This window comes from Prionailurus viverrinus, chromosome B4, assembly GCF_022837055.1.
Source record: "Prionailurus viverrinus isolate Anna chromosome B4, UM_Priviv_1.0, whole genome shotgun sequence".
Lineage (NCBI taxonomy): Eukaryota > Metazoa > Chordata > Mammalia > Carnivora > Felidae > Prionailurus > Prionailurus viverrinus.
In genome coordinates this window covers 136,322,668-136,344,336 of record NC_062567.1, presented here as the reverse complement: position 1 = coordinate 136,344,336, position 21,669 = coordinate 136,322,668, and the positions used below count along the sequence as shown (strand labels likewise).

General features: G+C 56.6%; 1 protein-coding gene and 1 long non-coding RNA gene across 3 annotated transcripts in view; one reads left to right on the top strand and one right to left on the bottom strand.

Moving 5' to 3' along the window:
- The window catches only part of TBC1D22A (TBC1 domain family member 22A), a 324,584-nt gene extending 321,450 nt beyond the window's left edge, over positions 1–3,134 (bottom strand). Inside the window, exon 1 of the mRNA XM_047866047.1 lies at positions 2,929–3,134. Coding sequence (XP_047722003.1) covers positions 2,929–2,990 — 62 coding nt within the window. The 5' untranslated portion in view covers positions 2,991–3,134. The remainder of the gene's footprint in view (positions 1–2,928) is intronic.
- A 167-nt stretch (positions 3,135–3,301) lies between these two features.
- LOC125170469 (uncharacterized) lies at positions 3,302–9,007 on the top strand. 2 transcript variants are annotated; one of them, XR_007154043.1, is made up of 4 exons: positions 3,302–3,435; positions 5,993–6,138; positions 6,852–6,983; positions 8,678–9,007. It is a non-coding gene; the product is annotated as an uncharacterized LOC125170469 (long non-coding RNA). The 2 variants fall into 2 exon arrangements; XR_007154042.1 differs by lacking the exon at positions 3,302–3,435 and adding an exon at positions 4,232–5,042.
- The last annotated feature ends 12,662 nt before the right edge of the window (positions 9,008–21,669 follow it).

Below are 21,669 nucleotides of genomic sequence, written 5' to 3'. Positions count from 1 at the left end.
ACACAGCAGGTACGCCAAGGAACCTGCAAGCCTGTCCGCACCGCTGAGGGCAAAGGTCAAAGCAAGGAGGGCTGCAAGATGTGGCTAAAGAATTGGGCAGGGGTCGGGTTATAAAGGGCCTTACTCTGCTCCCCCACATGGCACTTCGGAGGGGATACAACCAAGGGCCCTAACCCAAGCCTGCCCCCCGGGAACGTCAGCTGGAGGACAGAGCACTGTTCTGTGACTCTACAACACTAAGGAGATGCAACACTGCGGGGCACCAGGAACTGCCTGGCAAACACTAAGTGCTCCGTGGCCACCAGCCATTATTGTCACAAGGACGCACAAGGAGGGGATCATGACTAAGGGACATTAAGGGCTGTGCCGTATAAATGACCCCCTAACAGCCCTGTATTGGGTGGTGAGTCTGTTCTTCCTCCGTGGAGCTTCCCTGGGCTCATGTCCACACTCAAAGCGTCAGACAATCATGGGGACCACGGACAGGACGGGCAGAGCCACAGGACCCCGCCGGGAGCTCTGACAGCGCTGTGCCCGTGCAGGCAAAGCCCGAGTGTGTGCCAAGTGATGACCACGGGAAGGTGAGCCGCTGAGGGAAGAGGGCAAACCTGGGCGACGCCTGCTGCCGGCAACAGCAGCAGGGCCCTGGGAGGCACGGGGCGCGCAGCGGCTGGGCAGGCCTTGCCAGGGGCCCCAACCCCTCCTCGGTGCCCTGCCCTCCGCACCCACAGCCTCTGGCAGTTCTCCAAGACTCCACTCCAACGCTGAAACTCCAACAAGGGCGCCACTCTCCAAAATGCCTAAGACCCAGCACAGCGCCAAAGCCCAAGGGCGACGAAAGCCTGTCTTCAGTAACACAGAATCTCACGAAGAAAGCCGAGGGGGGCATGTTAGCTGCCTGTGGCCGTCACACCACGACAGAAATCTATCCTGGCCGTCTGGGAGGCTTCAAGTCCAACATCAGGGGGTTGGCAGGGCCACACTCTGTCTAAAATCCTCACAGAAGGATCCTTCCCTGCCTCTTCCTGCTCCTACTGGTTGCCAGGAAGCCTTGGCATTCCCGGGCTCGTGAGCGCACGGCTCCCACGTCTGCCTTCCTCTTCCCTGTTGTCTTCCCTACGTCTTCCCCGTGCGTCCAAACTGCCCTCTTCCGCGAAAGAGACCAGTCGCTGCACAAGGGCTCCCTCTAATCCACTCTGACCCCATTTTAACTTGAGTCCCTCTGCAAAGATGCTACTTTCCCGGGGCGCCTGGGTGGCGCAGTCGGTTAAGCGTCCGACTTCAGCCAGGTCACGATCTCGCGGTTCGTGAGTTCGAGCCCCGCGTCGGGCTCTGGGCTGATGGCTCAGAGACTGGAGCCTGTTTCCGATTCTGTGTCTCCCTCTCTCTCTGCCCCTCCCCCGTTCATGCTCTGTCTCTCTCTGTCCCAAAAATAAATAAATGTTGAAAAAAAAAATTAAAAAAAAAAAAAAGATGCTACTTTCCCAACAAGGTCACGTTCCCAGGTTCCAGAGAGAGAGGAATCTGGGGGGAGGGGGACACTACTACAACCAATGCAAGGACAAATGACCAAGAGATAGTCGTCAATCCAAAGCGTATTCGCCGTTACGACGCCACACACAGCAGCCCCACGTTCCTACAGCTCAGCTGGCCGTTAAGAGTTTGTTCAGACCAAAGCCTCAAGAAAGACCCAGAAGGGACACAGAAGTTCTCCTGCACGCGGCTCAGCTTCCCTGGAGTCCACGTCCCAGAGCATCTGCCTCTGTCACTACTGGGACCTCCTATTCTCTGCCATTGCAGAATTTTCACACCATCTCGGACCCTGACATGCTCCAAGCAAGCACAGCCCTGGGAAGGAAAACAGGATCTCCGGCCGGCCGCGTCTGGTGATCGATCCCCTCCCAAGTCCCTGGGCCAGAGCAAACCCTAACTCGCTTCTACCAACTCCCAAACAGCTCCAAAAATACACGTTTCTGACTGAACACAACGAACTACAAAGCTTACGAACAACAGTGCCTATAATACAGCACTTGCAAATGAGCTGTGCTTACAAATGGCTCCACACGCAGTCATTTGAAGACCACACATTCCTCATTTTCAGTACGTCAGACCTTAGTTTCCAAATGGAATAAACCGTGTTCAGAAACCCTGAAATCTGTTTAGTCTATTTTCACCAGCGGCTGATTTTATCCCAAGCATTTTCCACGTCCCGTCTTCGCGTCCCCTAGGGGCCCCGGCCAGGGATCAGTGACACGCCAACCAGGACTTTGGAGCTGTACAGCTTCCAGGGTGCACCCAGGTCTTCGCAAGCACTTCAGTTGTTTGTTTCTGTTTTTGTTCTCATTTTTGGTTAAATTTGCTTCCCGCTGCTGACTCGAGAAAGGAGTTGGTTTTGAGGCCAGAAAGTGGGATACATGGAAATTCACAGGGAGTCCCAAATCCACTCGAGCAAATCCTTGCTCAAGGCAAAAGCAGTCGTCCGCAAGAGAGACGAGAAGGCCAGGCAAGTGGGTCAAACCGCCACGCCCCCTCCAGAAACCGACGTCCCACAGAGCACAGCCTGGGGCCACTTTCCGGACTCCACCGAACTCTTCGAAGCACGACCCGAGCCGGTGCCTTTCGACTTGCCCAGGGAGCCCGGCAGTTTCGCAGAAGGGAGCCTGCCAGTCTCGGGACAAACTTGCCGGCGACTCCCCCTCCTCCTCCCTTCAAGCCTCGATGCTGCTTCGCGCAGCCCCTGTCACCTCCCAGACCCTAAGCTCGGCCCCCCGCCCCCAGTTCCCCAACCCCCCGCACTTCCCCCGCGGTCCTCCCACAGCCCAGGTCACCCCCGCCCCCAGACCCCGACTCCACCCGCAGCCCAGCCGGCCGACGCGCCCACCTGACCTCTGACCCCTGACCCCGACCCGGCCTCCCCGTCACACCCACCTGCCCGGGACTTTGGTGTTGCTGCGCTTCCAGAACTGCTTCCTGGCCCCGTCGCTGGCCATGGCCCCTCCTCATCCCTCGGACTCACGGCCCCGACACCCGGAATGCAGCCGGCCGATCCCGGCGACCCTTTCCTGTACCCCGGGGGAGCCCCTCAGCTGTCCCGGGACTCCGGAGTCCAGAGCCGAGAGGCTCTTCCGCCTCCCTCCGGAAGTTGTGCCTCCGCGCGTCCGGAAGTCCCGCCCCCTCCCAGGCGCGCGTGACGCACGGCGCGGGCGCTGACGGCATTAAAGGGCGACGCCGGGGAGGAAGCGAGGTGGGGGTGGCGGTGGCGGTGGCGGTGGCGGTGGCGGTGGCGGTGGCGGTGGCGGTGGCTTGTGGGCCTGCGTGTGCTGTCCGGCGGCGGTCTGGCACCCGCGCCCGCCTCCAGGCTCCGCTGCTGGACCAGACGGCGGGGGTGGCGCGCTGAGCCCGGCGCAGAAAGATACGCCCAGGGTTTCAGAGTCGGTACGAAGCAAAGAGGGAGAATAAAGTAACCTCACGTTGATTCCATAGTGAAATAATATTTGGGGGTATATTGGATCCAGTAAAATATATTGCTGAAATTATTTTCTCGTTTTCTTTTACCTTTTTTTGTTTGTTTGTTTTAACGTAGCCACCGGAAAGTGAAATTGCTTGTGCTGCTAGCACTACCTTCCCTTGGCCGTAGACCAAGGAGTCTGGCATTGCAGACTGGCACTGCGCCTGGGGAGCCCCTTAACACGCCTCCGCCAGCTCTCTTGTGAAACACAAATCTGATTATGCTCTCTGATTAAAGTTTGCCTCGCTTGCCGATAATCAACATTGCTTCTGCGCTTGCCAAGCGCAAGATGCTGCACAAGGTGCTCTGTGTGTGTGCTCTCAGCCATGCGCCAACCACCCCCCGGAAAGGCTGCCTCCTTCTGGAAGAGCAGAATGGTTCTCTCCCTCTCACCACACTGAGGCTTAGACCTGTCTTGGCGATAGCGAGGCTGTTCGCAGCTGCTAGTACCCGGCCTGCAACATTTATCTGTCTCCACAGGTGGCTTGTGAGATCCTGCGGGGTGGGGCCTGTGTCTTCTGCCTCTAGAAATGTTTGTTGGGGGCGCCTGGGTGTCTCAGTTCTTTAAGCGTCCGGCTCTGGACTTCAGCTCAGGTCGTGATCTCATGGTTCATGAGTTCAAGCCCCACATGGGGCTCTGTGCTGACACCTCAGACAGAGCCTGGAGCCTGCTTCGGATCTGTGTCTCCCTCTATCTCTGCCCCTCCCCTACTCACCCTCTGTCTCTCTCAATCAAAAATAAATAAGCGTTTAAAATTTTTTAATAAAAAAGAAATGTTTGTTGGGTGAATGACAACTGCGGGAACTCTCCAGGGATCCCCTTTAGTCTCCACAGAAACTCTCCAGGAATCTTCTCCCTGGGGCGATCTCAATGGATCTTTGGTGATCCCCTGATGATACAGCCTCAGTGGATTCTCAGGACCCCTGTGCTGCATAGCCTGATGAACCCTCCTGAGATCCTGTCCTTACACGACCTCGGAGAATCTCCAGAGATCTAATAAAGTTTCAGTGGATCCTCAGGGGCTCCTTCCTGACACGGCCTCAGGCAGTCTCATGGGATTCTCTCCTGGTGGAGCTCAGGAAGGCCCCAGGGATTTCTCTCTGCTGTACAGCCCGGAGGCCTCAGAAATCCCCCTAGGAGACTGGCTCCTAACAGTATCAGGGGTCCCCTACAGACATCACTGGAGACCTTAGGGGTTTTCAGCGGCTTTTCCGGCTTGTTGCAAGAGTCTGCAAGGTGACGGGGCAAAGATGATGGAAGTAGAATTTACATAGAAAAATGGACAGTAGTTAGCAACTGGTTGGATGCAATTATGACATCTTAGATCGGTTATCCCCGTAGCTTGAGGATGCTTGCCCGCCTCACATCTCTTAGGAGAAGGAGCCAGACCAATACCAAGGTTGATGAAGGCTTCAAGACCCACTGAGCAAAAGAGCTAGCAGTGCCACGACAGGAACAGGAGAGCAAGAGGTCAGCCTGTTTGCAGCCTAGGTGTACGACTGCTTGAGGATGAACTGGGTTGATGTCACAGAGGTAAGGCCTCAGCCTCAGCCAAGCAGTAGGTTAGAGGACAGATCAGTCTCCAGACAAGGGGATGGGAGGACCTGCCAGGGCAAAGTCACAAGAATAGGTCGGCATCAGGAGCAACGAGACAAGCTCCACAAATGGATTTTTGGGCCCGAGGGCATGTGAAAGCGTCTGGTAGAAGGCCAGGTGTGTAAGCCAAAGTCTAGCCTGTGGAGGGTGTAGGAATGGGGTCTCTGCAGGCATCAAAGAGGACAGATGCGTGAACACAGAATGAATGAGTGGAGCTTCTCGTACTCATTTGTGCAACAAATAATTACTGAGCAGCGAACACAAGAAGCTTACTTTCACTAAGATTTAGGCTGAAAGAAATTAAAACCAAGGACGTGACATTTCACCCCGGACAGATGGGCAAAAACTTAAAACCTGTCACTGCCCAAACTGGTGAGGACGTGGATTTGTGAGCAGTGCGGAATGAACTCTGATTCGCTGCTGGTGGGAGTGGAAATTGATTCACTAACTCTGGACAGCTATCCAGCAATTTCTAGCGGCTAAGGATGCATATACCCTACAACCCAGCAATTCCAATCTTGGTGTGCACCCCAGAGCAGCTCGCCTATGTGTGCAAAGACAGGAACGTTCATTGTAACTGTAACTGGGGGGAGGGGGGAATCATAAAATAATCTATAGGAGAATTGATAAATGATACATAGTTACCCAATAGGACGCTATATGGTAAGAAAATAACTATAAATACATCAACATAAACGAATTTCACAACATTGAGTGAAAAAACGTTGAACGTGAATGCATGTGGTATTTAACTCCATCTTTTTAAACTAAAAGAATGCTAAACACCAAATTCAAGAGTGGTTTCCTCTGGGTATTGGTGGGGACTTTAATCGGTAAGGCATTCAGGGGGCTTCAATGCTATTATCACGCTTTATTTCTTCTGGCAGATGGAGTGTATTCAGCTGTTATATTATTTATGACTCTCCGGATGTCGACGAAATATTGACAACACGTGATGATTACGGAGCCTCCACTGCTGTGTCCGTGAGCAGACTCTTGGAAAAGCCTGCATTCGTGCGACAATGAATGAGCGGTGAGTGTTCACAGGGAGGCCTGGCGGGGTCAGGACAATCGATCAGATCTGTGACTTCTGTTTAAGGCGAAGGGACAAAATGCAAGGAGTGGTTCCAGGTCGAGGGAGCGTCACTGATGCAGCAGGGACACAAGACAAGACCAGAGTGCTGGGTAACAGGCGAGGCTTCGGCGAGGCTCTAGGAGACACAGGTTGGGCTCCCTGAGAGACAGGCCCTTGCATGCAGGCTGCTGCTTGGGGAGGAGAGGCTGACTGGTGAGGGGCCACCTGGCCCTACAGGGACGTCCTGAACTGAGACCAGAGGGTGGAGCCTTTGCACCGTGCACAAGCCAGTCTGCACGGGGCTGTGTCCAGGGAGGGGGTGGCCCGCAGCTGAGGGCAGCTCCCCAGGAGGGACTTCTCTGAGCCATCGGCAGCCTATACTCCCAGCCACGGAGGGAATGAGAGCCCTCGTTCTGAGGGGCGAATCTGGGCAGCACGCCGTAATGCCGACCACGGTCCACCTTGGCGCCCCTCAGACCCGCCAGCCACAGGGGTCACCGTCGGAAGAGCGTCTCCAGGATTCTGGCTGCTCCCTTTTGTGGAAATTTACAAGAGGAAGGTTGATGCAATCTTGGGGCCACAGCAGCTGCTCACCCTGTGCCTCCACTTCCTGCCCCTCTGCCCTCAGCACTGTGGGTTCCCTCCACCGAGTAGCATCTCTCCTGTTCTAGATGAGCTACCTGGTGGACCGGCCCGGACTCTCGTCCTAGAGGCTTTAGAACCTCGGTCAACACACCCTTCTCAGGTCACGGCTGCTGTGCTTGTCCACATACCATCAAAACTGGGCAGAGAGGCAGGCTCAGGTAGGTGCCAGACGTGTTCTCCCCCCGCCCCCGCCCCCCCCGCCCCCGGGCAGCAGCATCCCTACCTCCTCCGGTGGCCGCGAGGAGACCCCTTCCTTGACCTGCTAGTCTCCTGGCACAAGGAGCCGTGACCCAGCATTGACTCAGACTCTTACCACATCCCTTTCTGGAAGCATTCCCCCTCTAGAAGAGGTCAGGATTGTGAGAACCGGACAAACTCCCCTGGAGACAGCATTGGTGGGCAGACCCACTCCTGCCTCCACCCCCTGCTTCCCGCACCCAAGTCTATACTTAGAGGAGACACATGTCAGACGCCCCCACTCACAGGCTATCAACTCTGAGCCGGAAGGCAGCTTCGTTGCTCCGCTGGGCCGGCAGCTTCTGGGCCGTGTGGTGTGTTAGGGGACCGGTGGGTCCCACGGCCACGGGCTCACCGCCCCACCTCCTTCGCCGTAAGCGGGTCCCCAGCACCAGCACGAGGTTGCACAGAGCCTCCTGTCGACAGGTCAGACGCCACACAGAGAGGACATGTCCGTGAATGGCTGTCCCCTACTGCCTCCACTCACATCCCCCGTGACGACCCTACATGCAGGGGAGGCCAGGCAGTGTGGTCTGCCTGGGCATCCGTTCCCACCTATCCGAAGCTCTGTTACCGAATGATGGTGGGATGGATATTGGAGGACAGTGGCAGCGACTCCCATCTTACAGAGCGTGCAATCAGCTCCCAGCACTGAAAGCGACGAGTAAAGGCGGGCGGTGTGGGGGGGGGGGTCAGCCTCCGCCCCCGCAGTGTGGCCGTGTGGCATCCATTGCTGCTGGAGGGGAGCTTCAGGGCCGAGTCATGTCACTGCACACCCGTTTCACTGCTCAGGCTGTGCCCTCTGCCTCCTTTCTCTCTCACTCACCGGAGTGCCCCAAGGTCCAAGGCTTACCCTGGATGATGCCTTCGACCAAAAGTAAAGGGACGCTGGCCTAGCAGTGCTTTGAACGTTGCTTCCTGCCCACAAAAAGGCCAGTGGGGAGAGGCTGTTGCGATGTTATAGCGGCCGAGCCACTCAGGGATGTAGGGGACGCTGGGGTGCACGTCCAGGACCCAGGCACCCCGTCCCCACTGCCATAGTGCTGGTGCTGCCCACGCCCAGCTGAGTGCTCCCTGGGGACCATCCGTCCTCTGTCCAAGGAAGCTGCCTCACCCCTAGGACATCCCACACGCGGTGACTGGCCGGTGTGAGGAGACAAAGACCTAGCCCTCTGTCCTCAGCTCAAGCCATCCCTGAAGGGCTGTCCCGGCTCCAGGATCTCCGGGCAGGATAGACCAGATGAGGCCACCGTGCCTGCATGTGGCTCAATTTCTGCTCATCCAGTCCTGCCCTGCGTCCCTCCCTCCCTCACCAATGTGGCTCCCAAGTACATCGTCAGCATAGCACTGTCCGTACTAGTCAGGGTTTTCCAGGGAAACAGAACCAAGGCGGGGGTGGGGCGTAAATGGAAATCTATTATGACGGATTGGCTTGCACAATTATGGAGGCCGAGAAGCACCACGACCCAGCGCCTGCAAGCTGGACGGCCAGGAGCCCCAGTGGTGTAATCCCAGTGTGCGGGCAGAGAAAGAGGACATCAATCCCAGCCCAGGCGGTGAGGCAGAAAAAAGCCTAACTCCTCCTCCTCCCTCCTCCCTCTTGTGCTCTTTTCAGGCCATCGGGAGTTGCCTGAGGCCCACCCACGCTGGGAAGAGGGTCTGCTTTGCTGGGCCTGCCAATTCAAATTCAAATTTCATCTGGAAACACCATCACAGATATACCCAGAATGATACTCAATCTGGGCACCCCACGGCCAGTCAAACTGACACAAAAAATTACCCAGCCCCCAGTAAGCCTCCTACAGGAGCAATTCCTCAAATCCACCGTCTCAGATGAGACAAATGTCCCCAAGCTCAGGCTTGCTGCCTCATGGTCACAAGATGGTGTCACAACTCCATCTATCATGTGCTCCTGCCAGTATCCCAGCCAGAAAGGGAGGGAAGGAGGCCAAAGAAAAAAAAATAAAAAGATAAAAGATCTCTCCAGAAGTCCTGTTTTATCCAGGAAGGGCAGTCCCCCAGCCGGCTTCCTTGTGAGCCAGAACTAAGTCAGCCCCAATCACTAGGGAGAGCGGGCTGCTGGCCGGACTCCTTGGAACTTCCCCTGTGCGGCCAGGGGAGGAGTCACTGCCCATCCGAGCTACAGGCCCCATCCCAAGACAATTTCCAGCTTCTGTTTGCAGAGAGGAGGGCGATTGGCTGGGGAAGTATCAGTCGGTGCTCCTCAAGGCAGGAGAGGTCAAGGGCATGGGGGGGGTGGCGGGGGAGACGCCAGGGCAGGCGGGCCCTGAGCCTCACCTGGGACTCAGCAGGGCCTCCAGGCCTGTCTCCTGCTCCCATCCCACCCCTCCCCGCCCACCCACACACCTCTGCACACCTCTGCAGCCCACATCCTGATGTCCTAACGTGGCAGTCTCCTGTCCCAAATGCTCCAGGGACCCCATCGCCCTCTGCGAAGGCCAAGCCTCTTCTGCTGGCTGCAAAGTGTCTTGAGTCCCGCTGCCTTCTCCCCTGTCTCTCCAATCTCACTTTTTGTGCCCCAGCTGCACCCCATAAAGGCAGAAAAGGCCCCCAGCTGCCTCTGTGTAGCAGAGACAGGGGACAAGAGCACACTGAGAACACTAGCAGTGCCCACACACAGCACTGCGGGTCAGCCCTTCTGTCACCCGGTCCTTACCACCCTCTCCCTGCAGCCCCCTCCCCCTACAAGCCCCCCCCCCCCATCCTCCTCTCCCCTGCACTTCACCTTCGAAGATGGCTGGCCAGCACGCAGTGCCCGCCCCCACAGGGAGCCCGCTGAGTCTGTCTGAGTGACCACCACACATCTGGTGGATGTGATGCTCTCTCTGCTGGGGTCGGATGTGGCCTCCTGTGGCCAAATGACCTAAGACTGAGTTACACACTGAACACTAACACCTCCCGCCTTGCAGAAAAGGAAACAGAGCCCAGTACAAAATGACCCACAGCAATACCCGTCCCCTAAAATCTTGGTAAAGTTCAGTCACTCTGCCTCTGGTCAAGTCCAAGGGCTGGGATCCAAAGCCCAAAATCTTACCAGTGGGTAGAATTTAAACCAGAAATTTCTGTCTCCTAGCAATAGGGTGTGGTATTCAGCCTAGCCACCCCACCCACCCACCGTCTGATGGTCTCTGCTACGAGGGCACGGGACCGATAGCCTCAGTGCTGAAGTGTGGGGTGTATGCACCTTGCTGCGCACTGCGCCCCAGCTGCACCCCATAAAAAGAGGGCATGCCCTCTGGGTCAGAGTCTCGCTTCTGGGGAGGTGCTGGGGACAGGCCCGGGGCCGGGTTGGGTGTCCTCCTGGCCCCCGCCCCAGGACTTCCCTGCTAACTCAGCAGCCTGCCTTCTCAGCTGGCATTAGCTTGGCTTGGAGTGAAGGCTTGGTGTTCTGGACCTCTGGCCATCTTGGAGGGGCAGAAAGGATCCCTCCCAGCCAGCTTGTATTTTCTGGCTTCTCTGCCTTCACCTGGGCCAGTTTCAGGCTTACGATGTCTCGATGTGTCTCTCGGGAGCTTACCAAATGGGCCGCGGCCCCTCCACCGTGTGAGGGCTCCGGCTGACTCTCCTGGTGCTGCAGTCTCCAGGGACATAGCCCGCGCGCCCGAGTGAGGAGGGGACAGTTCGGCTTGTACCGATCTCCTAGGGCTGCCGGAGCAAAGGACCACCAGCTAAGCGACTGAAAACAACGCAAGCTATTCCCTCACAGTGCTGGAGCTCAGAAGTCCAAATACAGGTTCACCAAAGGGCTAGAGTCAAGGTGTGGGCAGGGAGGCATTCCTTCCAGAGGCTCCAGGGAAGAGCCTGCTTCCTTGCCTTTCCAGCTTCCGGCAGCTGCCCACTGTGGGTGGCTGGTGGTCCCTGCCTCCATCTGGAAAGCTCCAGCCTCTCTCTTCTCACTTCAATTCCTCCCAGACCCTGCTCTCGAGGACCTGCTCAGATCACCCAGCGCCATCACCCCATCTCAGGGCCTTTAACTTAATCACACCTGCAAGCTCCCTTTTGCCATATGCAGTAACGATCACAGGTTCGTGGGGGGGAGGATGCAGAGAGCTCTGGGGGCTATGACTCGGCCGACCATGATATTTCATGACATCTAGCAAAAGTTCCCATTTTATCCCCATGAAAGAGAGGGGTCCTCCTTCCTGCCCCTTCCCTCCCTCAATTTGGCCATTTCTAGAGTTTAGGGTCTACCCCTAGCAACACCCCTCTTCTTAGGTCTGAATTCCACATGAGTTAGGATGCTGGCAGGTGCAGGAAAGAGGAAAGAAAATCTGGCTCGGGTGGGTTTACACTGAAAAGGGAAGTCCTTGGTCTGTGCAGAGGAACAAGCCCAGAGGTGAATGGAAGTTTGGAGAAGGACTGAACAGCCAGACCATGACCCCTGGAGGTCACAGGAGCCTCTGTAGGCCCACTTGGACGATGTGCCTACCCCTGAGCCAATCACTGTGGCCGGGGAACACCACCATTGGCATGGTCTACCCCAAAGGGGCGATGGGAGTCTGTCCTTCCAAATGTTGTGACTGCTTCCCAACAAGGGAGGGGTGGCGTGGATGCTGGGGAGGAACCCCAAAGTCTACTGTGCCGCCCAAGCGAGGACCCACGTTGACAGACTGATTTGATCACCTAAAGATGTTGACTTATTTGTCAACATTTTTCAATCGGACAAAATGTATGTACCATGCTTGACACAGTGTTAATATATGGAAATCTTATAAATACGCAAGTAAAAGACCCCAACAGTGATGAGGGAACTTGGGGCAAGCTGAGGGCAAAATGCAGGCTAACAGAACCGCCCCCCCCCCCTTAGGTGGCATCTGTGTGATATTCCTCGGACACTCCTGGCCGCCTAACAACCAAGGACAGGGGTTAAGTGCTTGCCACGGAGATGTGGGAAGCTAAGGCAAACGAGACATTAAAATGGTCTTACTGCCCGCAGCCCACTGACAAGTCCTTGAAACTGGCAGAGTGCCCTCCCTCTAGGAGCTCAGCTGCCCCGATGACGACACTTGGCTGGGGGCGAAGGGGAATCTTGGCTTATCATTATCCCAACCTCGAGGACCCTGTAAGTCTACTTTAACAAATAAAAATTCCTTTGGAGGGGCGCATGGCTGGCTCAGTCGGTGAAGCATCGGACTGAGGCTCAGGTCGTGATCTCACTGTTCCTGGGTTCGAGCCCCACGTCGGGCTCTGTGCTGACAGCTCGGAGCCTGGAGCCTGCTTTGGATTCTGTGTCTCCCTCTCTCTCTGCCTCTCCCCCGTGCACACTCTGCCTCTCTCTGTCTCTCAAAAATGAATATAGACATTTAAAACAAATTCCTTTGGAAACTTCCTTTATCTCAGCCCCCCCAAGGTATATGCTGGCATTCATACTCTAAGCTTATGGCCCCCTGATTCCATCTGAAGGGTCTCATGACTGAGGTTCTACTCGACGGTAATAAGTGGTGTTTCCTTAGCAACAGCCAGCTCCTCAAGGTCCTGGAAACCTTGCTTCCAAAATTCCTTACAGACCTACCCTATCCCTGCCCCCCTCCCAACCTGAGGATATACAATCAGTTACCCATCACGACCCCAGTGCAGCTCCTTCTGCCCACAGGTCCTGTCCCTGGGCTTTCATAACATCGCCTTTTTGCACCAAAGATATCTTGAAGAATTCTTTCTTGGCCGCCGGCTCCAGACCCCCCCCCACCATCACCCCAAAACTTCATCCATAGGAAACAGTCCAGTTTTTTTTTAATAAAGACACTTTTTTACGGTTTAATTAACTGCCACCTATTTTCCGCTAAACCGCAAAATGCCTCCTGCCCACTCTTGTGGGCCTGCTCCACTCAGCAGCGTTTTCCAGCAAACGGGAACGGTCACGTGCCACACCTACAGCTGCTGCACGTCTGTCCCAAAAGGTGCGGTCTGGCACGCCGTTCCCCCAACACTGTGCCTCGATCGTCCCAGCTGCTCCCAACACGCTCGCTGGACTGAATTTAAGGTTTCAAAGTTTTCAATGCAGAGAGTACCATTTGCAAAGGCTGCTGTCCTGCCCCATCGTCTAATAAACGTTTCCTCTTGGTTCTAGGGTTGGGATGAGAACATTACATTCCAGAAACTTCGATGGGAGCAGGTGCACAGGGAGGAAGAGCAATCCAAGGGGCAGGGACTGTGCCCACCAGAGAGCACAGAGATGCACCAACACAGACGTGAAACACACTCCTGTCGCGCTCGGTGCTCCGCGGGGCTCCTGAGCAGTTATCCGTTCTTGACGGCCCAGGTGCTCAGTGAACTGAACAAAAATTAATCCGCCCAGCTCTGAGACAAGGGGCAGGGGGCGCCGTGGGGTCGGCACCCGCCACCCCTTGCCATCCTCCTACTTCCGGGATGGCCTGCAGATGTGGCTGGTTCTTCCAAAGGAGGAGAGTGGCTGCTCAACCAGATCCCCTGGGACATGGCGGGGGGACGAGGGTGAGCCCTTCTAGGGAAGTCAGGCTCCCTGGTATATCATATCTGAAGGCAGCACCTGCCGCAGGGGCCGAGCCCAGGACAGAGCTGCTGTGAAGGGACCCCGTGGCACCGTCCAAGGGACTTCGGCCGTGCCTCAGCCCCTCCATCGCTGAGTGTCCCGGGCATGGAGCAGGCAGAGCAGAGGCGAGACCTCAGGGGACAGCCTTGGGCAGCAACCGGGAGGACCTCAGTGCAGGAACTCCCCTGTCCCCCTCCTACAGCACACTCAGTGCCTCCGGGCTGCCTCCGACTTCCCACGCCCCGCCCCCTTCACCCCTTCAGCCCGGGTGTCCCCACGTCTCCTGGCTCCCAGCCCACCTGGACCTGCACGACTGGGAACCTCCCGGACACTAGGGAGCAAGGAGCCTCTGCAAGGCGGCGAATCCCTTCGCTGCACCGTTTACCAGCCATCTCTAGATGGCGCAGAGTGGAGGAAGGACTTGGGCCACCCTCCAGCCAGGAATGAGCAGAGGCCAGAATTGAGGAATGCGTAAGGCTCGCTTGGAGAGGTGCCTGGTCAAGAGGAACACATCCGCATTTGAAATGAGATGCCTGGACAGAGTCCCAGGAGTCCTGTGGGAGCCAGGGCCAGGGACACCTGAGCCCAAACCCTCAGCCCGCTCTGTGCCCCCGGCACAGGGACAGCCAGGGAGCCCAAGACGGGGGGCTGCCACCCCCCAGCCTTAAACGTCAAGCAGTGTGCAGAGGGTTCTGACGGGCGGGGGCAGAAGCCCAGGCCAGCCAAGCAGGCACAGGGCGGGGTCTCTGGTGGTCCACAATGCACCCTCCCACCCAACGGGCTGGTAACACCCCCGGGGCCCCGATGCCCCCGAGACGCCTCCTCTGCACCCCCCTAGAGCAGGCTGCGTCTGTGACCAGTCCCCATCCCTCTGGCTACGGGGTCCCTGGTGGGCAAGAACCTCCCACTCCACCTGACCTGGCCGTCTCTGGGCCAACTGGTCAGTGGCAATAGGCCGGGCATTCAGGACGTGCTTGTCAAGTGAACCGGGTAGAAGTGACCAGAAGAAAATGGAGATGCCGAGAACTAGGCCCACCCTGTCCCGGCCCCACAGGCCTGAAACCCTTCCCCCCTTTCCTGGACCTCTACCCCAGCTCCATGGTCCAGGGGCAATGGCTGTGGGGCCGGGAGAGCTCCTCCTCCCCAGCTGCACCACGTGGTTGATAGATTTTGGTGACCAGTCTAAGAGAAGCGTCTCCGCTCAGGAAGGTCTGAGGCCCAAACATGTTATTCCTGGTTCAGGATTTACCTTGATAGGATACAGAGGGAAGGGAGATGGAGAAAGTGGCCGGAGCCTCACCTCACCCATCTGTAAAATGGGTCCATAATCCCATCCTGCATGCCTCACCGGCTTCTTGTAAAGATCGAGGGAGAAAGGAAAGAGCTAGACAGAAGAGGTGGGGAGGCGGGGAGAGAGGGCAAGAAGAAGGAAGGAGGGAGACTGAAGGGCACCTTCTGTCCTTTCAAGCCTCGGAGAAGCTGCTGGTGCATGGCTGGTGCCTGGTGGAGGGCCGCCCTCATAAGCTCTCAGCCCAGGGTTCGGTTCTGGGAGCTGTCAGAATGGGGCTGTGGCCCCGCGTCACAGCGGGGGGGGGGGGGCTCTTGGGCTCTCTGGCTCCCGGCCGAGCACATGCCTTCCCCTCCCTGCCCTGCTTGTTTCCTGCTTTCCTCGGTCATCCTGTCAACCACTGACCCCAGAGGCTCCTCCTGGGCTGCCCGCCTCAGCCACACCTGGAGTCTGACAGTCCTGCCTGACGCACAGCAGAGGCTGCAGGGAGCTGAGAGTCAGGCTTGAGTCATCACATCCACGGGTGGCCCAGGGGGAGGGACAAGGGGTCCGGGGGTGTCAGGGACTGAAGGGTTCAGGGAAATTGGAAGGAGGGCCTGGACAGTGTCTGAGCTACCCAGGACGGCCGTGCCGGGCTCCCGGCCCTGCCCCCTCCTGCAGCCCCAGCACCATGCCGGCTGCCCTGGCCCACAGCCTGCGAGGCTCGTCTCCCCTGCTTTCCTGAGCATCCCCCTTGAGTCACGGGCCTGGCATCACTCACTGAAACCCGGCAGCGACTCCAGGTGCAGCCAGAGAGCTGGCTGGGGTCAGGCGGCCCCCACCCTGTGCGACACAGGCACAGCCAGACTCTCTCTGGCCCTCACCTTCCACAACTGTGAAATGGGGGTGTAATCACTCTTCCATGTACCTCTTCTAAAGATCGGACTCCTCCCAGCTCTCAACTACAACACACAACACAGACCTACTTTTCCTGTTGAGATTCCTGCCCCTGCTGTTGGCGGGACAGGCAGACCCTGACTCGGAGGCTGTTTGCGGCCGGTGGTGCTGGTGGGGATGGGTGGGGCAGCCCGGCAGAGGAGCATCCTTTAAATGTCTGCCCGTGGATCTGGATTCACGCTATGACTCATGGTCATGCTGGCTTCAGCCCATTTCCTTGTTGGAAGAAGAGCCTAATGAAAGGGTGAATTCTTTCCTGCAGGAGTTTAAGCAGCCAACAAAGCAGGCTCTGTGTACCTGGAGACTTTGCCCTTCCTGCTTACGGCTTCCAGGGAAGTCACAAACCGTGCAGAGAGAGCGGCAGGCTGGGAGTCTTAGGGTGTCAGAGCCGGCTGGCGTCTCAGACCCGTCTCTTCTGCGCCCCAATTTTGCAGACGGGCAAGCTGAGGCTCAGAAACCAGCTATATATTTAAGGCCGAGTTGGGTTGGGCCCTGGCATCCCTGATCCCCCAGCTGGTGTGGGTTTACTGGCCCCTCCACTGTTTGCAACCCCCCAAAGGGGAGGAAGCAACCAAGGGGAGAGAGGTGCAGTCGCCGCAGAAGAAGGAAGGAGGGTACAAAGGCAGGGGGTTCTCTCTCAGACTCCCACCCCTGGTTCTTGGGTACTGCAGGGGCTAAAGGGTCAGAAAACCAGAGGGACAATCCCAAGGAACACCACTCTACTTCCTGACCTCCCCAAGCAGTTGTCCACAGGGAGGCCCAGCTATCGGGGCCCTGACCGCTGAGACCCATGCTTCCCTTTGAACGTGGGGGAGCCTTTGGGAGAGAAAAGCACATCCAAGGCCCCCGTGTCGGCAGGAAAGACCCTGAGAGTCTCTCTGGCCCCCATGTGTACTTTGAAGGGAAGTGGGGCCCAGCAAGGCAAGGGGAATGGCCCAAGGTCGCCTGGTTGGCCACCGGAGCGGCCTGGGGCCAGAAGATGTCCCTCAGCACCCAGCCAGGGCTCCCCCCACACCAGCTGCCTGTGTGTCCGAGAGGCTAGAGTTCTGGCCCAGAGAGACAGGCTGGCTCTCAGCAGCAGCAGCAACACGGAGCCAGGCTCTCCGCCAGGCCCCGTGCAGGCAGCTACACGCCAGCTGGCCTCTGGGGCTGGGCGGTGACCAGGTGGCCCCCAGGCCCGGGTACAGAGCAGGTTCGGGGCCTGGCCCTGGGCGAGGCGGGACCCCACTGTGCCTCGCCCAGCGGCCTGAGGACCGCCTACCTCCAGATCAGCTGGGGAGAGCGGGGATGTGCAGGCCCTCATCCCGCCCCCCACCCCAGCGAATCAGGGTCTCTGGGGGTCGCGCCTCCCCTGCTCCACGCACCCTCAACCTTGGCCTGTGGACAAGCAGGAGGCAAAATTGGGTGTGTCCCCAGGGGTGGGGCGCACTCAGCACCCCACCTACCAGGGCAAGAACGTTGCGTGTGGAATTTTCCATGACCCACAAACGTGCGGGGAGGCTGTGGCGGACTTGCCGGCCCGCGGCTCACGTGCAGCCGCTAATTGGCGCTGCCTGTTCTATTTCTGCTCCAGACCCTAATGAGGTCACCCAGCCAGCGCCACCCGAGATGAACCCAGCTGGACGGCTTGGGGCCCAGGGGCCCAGCGGCCCAGCTGCATGCCTGGGGGAGGCTACGAAACCTGGATCAGGGCAGCCTGGGACGACTGCCCACTCGAAATGGAAAGATTCACCAGGGTGCGGGGGTGGGGAACGTCGCAGGCAGGCCCGGGGAGCCACTCACCCCGGACAGGCTGCGCGACCTTGGGGGCCCGCCTGGTGGGGCGCCTTCCTGGCCAGGTAGGTTGTTGGCTGGTCTGAAGGGGGGAGGGCCAGAGGGGCTCCGGAAGTCACAGAAGCTCTTGGAGTATCAGCTGCAGACCCTGGCTGGGCCCCCCCCTCGACCTGCACAGCCAGGCGGGGACCCTAGGGCTCCTCACTGCCATCCACCACACCAGCGGCAGAAAAACACGGCTGAAACCGCTCATGTGAGCACCATTTAAAGTATGCAATTCAGGGGCGCCTGGGTGGCACAGTCGGTTAAGCGTCCGACTTCAGCCAGGTCACGATCTTGCGGTCTGTGAGTTCGAGCCCCGCGTTGGGCTCTGGGCCGATGGCTCAGAGCCTGGAGCCTGGAGCCTGTTTCGGATTCTGTGTCTCCCTCTCTCTCTGCCCCTCCCCCGTTCATGCTCTGTCTCTCTCTGTCCCAAAAATAAATAAACGTTGAAAAAAAAAAATTTACAGTATGCAATTCAGGGCCGCCTGGCAGCTCTTTATCTCCAGGGCATGAGTTCGAGCCCTACGTTGGGTGTAGAGATTACTTAAATAAACTTAATAAAAATTTAAAAAGTGTAGGGGCTCCTGGGTGGCTCAGAAGGTTAAGGATCCGACTCTTAGTTTCAGCTCAGGTCACGATCTCACAGTTCTGTGGGTTTGAACCCCACATGAGGCTCTGCGCTGACAATGCAGAGCTTGCTTGGGATCCTCTCTCTCTGCCCCTCCCCCACTAGTGCACTTGCTGTCTCTCTCTCTCTCTCTCTCTCTCTCTCTCTCAAAAATAAATAAATACACCTAAAAGTGCATAATTCAGTGACATTTAGGAAATTCGCGTTTTTGTGTATTTTAGAGTGTTTTTATCGCTCCCGTCCCCACCAACAGGCTTCCCCTAGTCCCCCTGGCCGGACCTGGCAACAACTTCTCTACTCTCCGCTCCCATGGATGTGCCTCTTCTGCATTCTTCACTTAAACAGGATCACACCACGTGGAGATACGCCGCATTTGGTCCCTCCATTCGTCTGTTGGCGTACGTTTGGGTCGTCTACACCTTTGGCTGTTGTGGTCATGCTGCCGTGAACGTGTACGTACAAGTACCTGTTCGAGTCCCTGCTTTCAGATCATTGCCAGATCGCAGCGTAACTCTCTTTACTGCTGTTTCGAGGAGCCACCAAACTGCCGCCTCAGGAGCTGCCCCCCTCTGGCTCCCCGCGGCAATGCACGAGGACCCCAATCTCTCCATGTCTCCAACCCGTTAGCTCCCGTTTTTTTTACCGCAGCATCCCAGTGCGCGTAAAGTGATATTTCACGTTGGTTCTGATTTACATGTCCCTAATATTGAGCATCTTTTCATGTGCCCATTGGCCATTTGCAAATCTTCTTTGATTTTGGTATAGGATACAGGTTTGATCTATCTCACCCATGATTCTCCGGATAGCGGCTCTTTCAGATCTCAGTCTTGCCGCGGTTGTTGTGGTCTAGTGAAAGCCTTTCTAGGGAGGCCACCGTCAGACTCTGCACCCCGGAGCTTTCCGGGGAGTTGACCCAACACAGCCTCCCGTGGGGGAGCTCCCTCCCTACCCGTGACAGACATCACTAATCAATCGTGGCACTTGAGAGCCCAGAGATTTATCCACCGGGCCCCAGTGAATATGCAGCTCGTTGGGGTATCTGCCATTGAGGAATTCACCCCTGAGAAGGAAAATAAATGAATGGACGCAGGTTTTCGGGCTGAAATAGAAGTCTATGATGAGACAGTGTGCCCCAAGGAAGGTGTGATGAGTTCTACCCAGAGGAGACACGGAGGCAGGGGTTGGGATGTGGGGGGCTGGCAAAGAACACCCCCTCCACATTCAGAACCAAGTGAGAGACAAGACGCAGAAGCCAAAAACAGGTCAGATTATCAGCGTTATTCCGATAAAGCCAGGCTGAGCCACAGCAAGACATCCTGTCATGCCCACGAGGATGGCTGGAATCAGAAAAACGGGCGAACACAAGTGCTGGGCAGGATGTGCAGAAATTGGGATCCCTGCGCCCAGCCAGTGGGTGTGAAAAATGGTACAGCGTCTGAGGACAACCGTTTGGTGGTGCCCCAAAAGGTTAAGCACAGAGTTAACCTATAACTTAGTCATTCCGCTCCCGGGTATATACACAAGAGAAATGACATGTTCACAGAAAAACCCACCACAAGCATTCACAGCAGCATTATTCATGACAGCTAAAGAGCAGAAACGCCCCAAAAGTCCGTGAACTGGTGACCGAATAAATGCAACATGGTCCGTCTGTACAATGGCCTATCATTCGGCCGTAAGATACGTGGGGTACCGATGCCCGCTCCAACACGGACACATCTTGAAAACGTCACGCGAGGTAGAAGAAACCAGCCACAGAAGTCCACATATCGGGTGATTCCGTTCTTAGGAAATGTCCAGAACAGACAAATCCATAAGGACAGAAAGTAGATGAGTGGTTGCAAGGCCCCAGCCACCGCTGACCAGCAGCTTTTTCTGGGCCCCTGTCACTGTCACTTGGCTTAACTCAGACTCTCCTCCCAGCCCAGCCCAGCCCACCCCCACCCGGGGCTACAGCTCCCACAGGGTGCTGCCCACTCCTGCCTCCAGAGTGAGTTCTGCACCGAGATCTTCGAGCGTGGGCCTCTGTGCCTGTCATTAAGCGTGTCTGCCCCTGTGCTGGCTGGATCCACATGCACAAGGTACACTCATGCCGTTAGTTTCTCCTCGCACTTCTAGAACCCTTTCCTTTATGATTTTGTTTCTTCACTGTTTGGGAATATACGCATACTGTTATGTATTCATCAGTCTCTATCAACGAATAATAACCATTTTTTTAAAGACTTTATTTTTAAGCAGTCTCTACACCCAACGTGGGGCTTGAACCTACAACCCCGAGGTCAAGAGTAGCACACTTTACTGACTGAGCCAGCCAGGCACCCCAAATAATAACCTTTTATGTCTAGCCTAACTCCTGTGGTTTCAAGCCAGGTGTCACAAACGGGCTGGTCTCTGAATGCCTCTGGTCTGCATCTGGGTTTTATTTTCCTGCCTAGTGTTTTACATTTTGGATTGGAATTAGTTGCCAACATTTAAAATTCACAAGGTTTCGGGGCACCTGGGTGGCTTCATCGGCTGAGCGTCCAATTCTTGATTTCAGGTCAGGTAACAATCTACGGTTCGTGAGTTCGAGTCCTGCGTCAGGCACTATGCCAACAGCGGGAGTCTGCTTGGAATGCTCTCTCTCTCTCTCTCTCTCTCTCTCTCTCTCTCTGCTCCTTCCCGTCTCTGTCTCTCTCTCCCTCAAAATTAATAAACATTAAAAAAATAATAAAATAATAGGAGTCACAAGGTTTCATATACGCGCACACACAAACGTGGTTTCTGGCTCCTCTGGGAGGTTCCAACAATCTGCTGTCTGGTCTGCCTCAGTCCCCACCATTCCCTAATGTCTGTCCCAGTGTTTCTACATATAACCCCTGCTTTGAACTCAACTTTGCCTCAACTTAAAATTGCTCCACTGACTCTCCTGTGCTGGCATTTTCACTCGCTCGCAACATCGTAGCAAATTGCTACACTTGGCCCTGCTCTGCATTAGCACCAAGGACGCAAAGAGGAAAAGGATGAGGCCCCTGGCCTCCCAGACCTCCCAGCCTGTACCTGCCACCTCCCATGCCTCTTCCGAGCCTCACCACCCACCTTTGTCTCCAGCAGCCTCAGGCGGGTCTGACCTGCCTACTGTGCCAGGCTCTGCTGGCTTTCTGTCCCCTTCTCTGACACCAGGCCTGTGACATCTGCAGGAACAAAGGCCAGACTCTTGCAAGGGAAGTGCAGTGGAATGAACTCCTAGGGACTGGGAAGGAAGCATGTGGATACAACCGGGTTCACCAGTCCCAAGGCCCAATCCACAGGGCTCCTCGGAATCCAGCAGGTGGAGGCCAGTCATAGGAGGACTGGCCGGCTCTGTACCTTGCTCCCCCCAAAGCCCCCTACTCGTCTTATAGGGTCTCTCCCCCAGAGAAATGTCCTCCT